This window comes from Alosa pseudoharengus, unplaced genomic scaffold, assembly GCF_046254945.1.
Source record: "Alosa pseudoharengus isolate Yale_2024_CS ecotype anadromous, Long Island Sound unplaced genomic scaffold, YU_APseudo_1.1 YU_APseudo_1.1_scf_76, whole genome shotgun sequence".
NCBI lineage: Eukaryota > Metazoa > Chordata > Actinopteri > Clupeiformes > Clupeidae > Alosa > Alosa pseudoharengus.
Window position 1 is genome coordinate 210,359 of NW_027468866.1, and position 5,533 is coordinate 215,891.

Sequence of the window (5,533 nt, forward strand, 5' to 3'; positions counted from 1 at the left end):
GTTCTGAACATCTTAACTGAAGATAGGGGCGATTAAAGCAGAATAATATTGCATTTTCATTTTTTACCGGGGGGGTGCAAATCACAAATGAGGTTATGGGCCAGATTGATGTGGGCCCTTGAGACCAACATACCATAAAAGATTCTTCATCCTCAGTGCCACGGTTCAGGTAGTTATTTTTACATACCCACCAAATTTCATGTGCCCCTTTGGTTCGGTGTCCCGGGTATCGTTGACCAAAAATTCAGGAAGTAGATGACGAAAAAAAAAAAAAAAACTTTGACAATCCCTATATGACCGCTTCGCTAGCGGCGGTCATAATTACTATAGGATGATAGCAAGTTATCCAATATAGATTGTGTAAATGTGCTGAACATTAGACTTGTTAACCTTTCCAATAGTGATGTGTACCCTTCCATATACAATTGTAAAATTATATACTGCATAGTTCATGTGCAACTTATCTCACACTTATAATGAGAGTGATAAACAACGCAGTCACATGCAGTTTTCTATATGACATCCGCTCATCTTTTGGTACAGTCCAGTCCAGAGAACTAGATGTCGCTGTACACAATTGGAACGCCATTGTGGATCAATATTGCAATTGAAGTTAATGGCGAGAAGGAGCTCCGTTGAGCCAAAATGGCGTCTGGGCAACTATGTTAAACACTGACACAGGGGTTAACACGTTTGGTACATTCCAGGTGACTAGCGTACAAGATGGCAGCCCCGATGGACGATGAATTTGAAGATGCGCCTGATGTTGAGCCACTGGAGCCTACTTTAAAGAACATTATAGAACAGAAATCACTCAAATGGATTTTTGTTGGTGGAAAAGGCGGCGTGGGCAAAACGACTTGCAGGTGCGTTTGTCAGCAAATGTTTCTAACCTAATGGTGTGTTGTCACGTCACCTCAAGCTAGCAAGCTAGCTAGCCTCATTCATGTTGCTGTTAGCTATTAATGCGTTAGCATAACATGATTTCAGGATTACCGTTTGAGTTGCAAACGTTGCGACAGGTTTTGGAACTCCTAAAAGGAATATTTATCACGCGTTTAAATAATATAAGAAATCCGGCGTTATGTGATATCAATAGTAAAGAACTCCCTTGGTTCAATGACCGGTGAACGAAGATGCTTCTATCAACAGCAAGTTAATGCTAACATAGAAGACACACCAACAACAAGAAATATTGAACGGCATAGAAGTTAGTTATATGAAGGCAAATGTGACGTTCCACCGCGTCAACTTGCCAGGCACACGATAGAAACGCTTAACAATACTGTGAGTATGCTGTCGCACATTTTAACTGCCCCTTAAGGTGTGTTAACCCTAAAAAGGCTGGTGGTAGGAAAACGCTAACGTTACCAGTCGAAATCTGCATCAGTTTAGCCGGCTTGTTAGCAGGCTAGTAGCGACTATTTTAGTGAGCAGGCCTCGCTTGCTGTAGCTGCTACTGACTCATCAAGTGGCTTATTGGTTAAACGAGTTTTCAGCGAGAGCAATCTGTCTACACAGGACATTAGTATATATACTCTAGGACATACCATCTGTCTACAAGGACATACCATCAAGAGAATCTTCAGTCACACGTAATTAACTAGATAACTGAATAGAGAACTGTAATTTCTTCCCTGTCATGATGTAAACGTCCCTCGTCCTCATTATTATTCCGATGATTTCGAGGTTTTCTCCTCCTTTATGTTGACATGCAAATTAAATGATGATCATTATAAAACAATGAGGCGTTTTCTCACGTTGTGCAGCTGTAGCCTGGCGGTCCAGTTGGCATCGGTAAGGGAGAGCGTGCTCATCATCTCCACGGATCCTGCTCACAACATATCCGATGCGTTCGACCAGAAGTTCTCCAAGGTGCCCACCAAGGTCAAAGGTTATGACAACCTGTTCGCTATGGTAAGTTCAGTAATGTTCGTCATATATGCTACGTATTTTACACTTAACTGTACCTCCTCACCAACGCCTGCATTTGACCCATCCATGGTTAGTGAAAACACACACACTAGGAGCAATGAACAGTGAATACACACAAACGCCCAGGGGTGCGTTTCCCAAAACCATAGTTACTAACTAAGTTGCAAAGTTAGCAACGTTGTTGGTTGCAATGCAATTTTGCATTGCCAACCAACTAAGTTGCTAACAGGTTAGCAACTATGGTTTTGGGAAACGCACCCCAGAGTGGTGGGATGCCAGCATTAGGTGTCTCTAGAGCGTTCACTTTCCCGACACAGGCCCACATGGGAGAGTTGGATGTTTAGAGCGTTCTCTCTCCCGACAAAAGCCCACATGTGCATGGGAGAGTTGGGTCTCTAGAGCGTTCACTCTCCCGACACAAGCCCACATGAGTTCAATCACACTGGTCAATCACTTCCACCACCCATATTTTTCCTGTTAGTTTGGGGATCGAACCCAACGCCCTTCAGTCCAGAGAGACAGACAGAGAGACAGTCAGAGAGAGAGACAGACAGACAGACGTGAGGTTTGGGGTCCACTTGGTATGCACAACTACATGAAATGGGACAAGCGTCCAACTGAACAGCACTTCTTTCTTCACTGTGACAAATATGAAAATGTAAGACGGACATTCTTCCCCATATTCCAAATTGGTATCCCACACTTTCAAGATTGTGACAACAATGAAAAAATGGCTATACTTCATGGTGAAGGCCCACACACACACACACACACACACACACACACACACACACACTCATTCATAATCATCCTATTATTACTCTTCTACTTCACTGCTGTTAATTCTAAATATTTTATGTCCACCCCACACTGATGCATCCCCCTCCTCTTTATGTATTTTTTAGTTTTTCTTTCATGGTCTTATGTTATTGTGTGTTGTGTTGTATGTAACAACAGCTTTGGCAACACTGTTCCCATACAGTCATGCTAATGAAGCAACTTTGAATTTGAGAAACTGCCCAGCATGTGTGATTAGTGCGTGCATCCACGTGCTGATGTGTTAACTGTATTTATGAGTGATGAGCCTTGTGTGAGGGGGGATGTGTGGGATCATTTTGGCATTAATGTGTGTGTGTGTGTGTGTGTGTGTGTGTGTGTGTGTGAGTGAGTGGTCAGTCCTCCTCTTCCTTCTCCTCCTCCTCCACCACTTTGTTTACCCGTAGCTGAGCTGTAGAATTGATTAACACGGTGATGAGAATTTGGACTTGTCGTGGTGTGGTGTGAGTTAGGGTCTGCAGTGGATGTGTTGGATGTTTATATTTGTGTGTTTATTCAGTCTGCCATCTAGTGTTTTGTGTGTGTGTGTGTGTGTGTGTGTGTGGAACTTGTAAAAAAAAAAAAATAATATATATAAACTTAATCACTCTCACTCTCACTCTCTCTCTTTCTCCTCCTCTGGTTACCTCTGTCAGGAGATTGACCCGAGCCTTGGTGTGGCCGAACTGCCTGACGAGTTCTTTGAGGAGGAGAACATGCTCAGCATGGGCAAGAAGATGATGCAGGAGGCCATGAGCGCCTTCCCCGGCATCGACGAGGCCATGAGCTACGCCGAGGTTATGAGGTCAGGAGGAGCCCCACACACACACACACACACACACACACACACACACACATACATATATATATATATATATAAATACAGACTCATACATACACACATGCGCACATACACAAATGCACAAACACCATGTCAATACTCTGGGTCTCGCACGAATCAACTTGTACGTTGACAAAATGTAAGATCAAGGTGCTTGCGCAGGTCTGGTAAAGTATGAATATTTAATAAAAAAAAGTCTTGCTCTTAGTAAAACAGATAAAAAGGTTAACAATGTGTAAATTGTTCAAGGAGGAGGGGCATAAACACCTTGTAGATCAGTGTTTCTCAAAGTATGGTCCGGGGACCACTGGTGGTCCGCAAGCTATCCCAAGTGGTCCGCGAGCAGACGTGGTAAAATATAATATAGATGAGTTGTTTGCAATATTGAACCAACTTGTATGTTAAACCAAACAGTTCTGTAACACTGTCCATGTAGCCTAAGATATGCCAGTTTAAAATATATGAATCCTATGACACAATAAGAAAATTGCAAAGGCAATAAGCAAGGTGGTTCAGTGAGTAGGTCTATTGTGTAGGCTAATACTGTATATTGTTGAAGTAGGTCTAATCTTTTATTTTTTTAGCTAGGTGGTCCGTGCGTTTCTTTTTTATTGGTTAAGTGGTCCTTCGTCTGAAAAAGTTTGAGAAACACAGCTGTAGATCAACAACCAGACAGCGTCTAGAAAGAAAGGTGAGGATGAGAGGTTTGCCTCAGTGTAGTTTCTATTGTGGCCACTAGGGGGTAGTTGTCAGCCACAGAGAGCTCTTGTGATTCATGAGCTCTTGTGTGGTGGTTCTTCCTCCAAAGTGCCAGCTCAGCGTTACCCCTCGAGGGCAGTTTCTTGTACGTCGTCGTTCAGCCCCAAGGAGTGGCGTTTGTCTGGCGATCGCCGTTGCTGCTCTGACACACTGGCCAATAGAGTCCCGAAGTGTGACATAGCGTTTCCATGACGGCAGAATCACTGGATCTAAACAAACTTTCGAAGTGGCATAAATACCATTGAATGTAGACATGTGGCATCATTTCTAGCTAATAAAAATAAATATATCCATTTAAACGTGTTTTACCTGCTAGGCAGCAGCTTAGCCACATAACACGGATTCCATGGCAGGTTTAATAGAAAGAAAGAAAATTCCAGTGGATATTTCACGTCTTCTCAAAGACTGGAGGCTGTTAAGAGCAACGTTTTTTGCCAAAAAAATAAGGGCAAAACACGTCCGTGAATTTAAGGATTTTAACCGCATGCTGTGAAGTTACATGCAGGTCTCTTTTACGGAGGAAACCCATGCTAAAATAAAACTGTAGTCACGAATTTGATCGTGTTGGTATGAATATATGTTATAGTATGTGATTCCTACAGTGTAAAAAATATATACTAACGTCTTAGAAACGTTGTAAAATTATTGAAATAGATTAAGAAAGCCACCGCTATGGTGATTTCTAATGGTAGATTGATTTGTTTAGATCCAGTGAAATTGCTGCCTTGGCAACGCTACGTCATGGCTTCGGGACTCTATTAGCACTCTCCTGACACGGACATGGAGTGGCAGGGTTCCGGGCACCGATCGGACTGGGTGGCAGTTACAGGCACTGGCCGGTGACTCTGTGTTTCCCTCTAAAAGGCCTGCTCACTCCTATACTAGAGTTTATTAATATAATTAACGGCCCTAGTGCTGAACAACATTGTGTTTCCCTCTAAAAGGCCTGCTCACTCCTATACTAGAGTTTATTAATATAATTAACGGCCCTAGTGCTGAACAACATTGTGTTTCCCTCTAAAAGGCCTGCTCACTCGTATACTAGAGTTTATTAATATAATTAACGGCCCTAGTGCTGAACAACATTGTGTTTCCCTCTAAAAGGCCTGCTCACTCCTATACTAGAGTTTATTAATATAATTAACGACCCTAGTGCTGAACAACATTGTGTTTCCCTCTAAA

At 42.6% G+C, this 5,533-nt stretch overlaps 1 protein-coding gene across 1 annotated transcript; it reads left to right on the forward strand.

Annotated features, from left to right (window-relative positions):
* Window positions 1-693: 693 nt before the first annotated feature.
* LOC143111243 (ATPase GET3-like) lies at window positions 694-4,497 on the forward strand. The gene is made up of 4 exons (XM_076273435.1): window positions 694-866; window positions 1,770-1,917; window positions 3,408-3,586; window positions 4,401-4,497. The coding sequence occupies exons 1-4, from the start codon at window positions 724-726 to the stop codon at window positions 4,495-4,497; spliced, it is 567 nt and encodes a 188-aa protein (XP_076129550.1). The 5' UTR covers window positions 694-723.
* Window positions 4,498-5,533: the final 1,036 nt, after the last annotated feature.

What these genes read in the sequence shown, in the direction of transcription:
- LOC143111243 (XM_076273435.1), top strand. Translation starts at nt 724, where the DNA reads ATGGCAGCCCCGATGGACGATGAATTTGAAGATGCGCCTGATGTTGAG. An exon ending in GTGGGCAAAACGACTTGCAG is followed by an intron (nt 867 to 1,769) that starts GTGCGTTTGTCA and finishes CACGTTGTGCAG; the next exon opens with CTGTAGCCTGGCGGTCCAGT. An exon ending in GCCCCACACACACACACACA is followed by an intron (nt 3,587 to 4,400) that starts CACACACACACA and finishes CTTCCTCCAAAG; the next exon opens with TGCCAGCTCAGCGTTACCCC.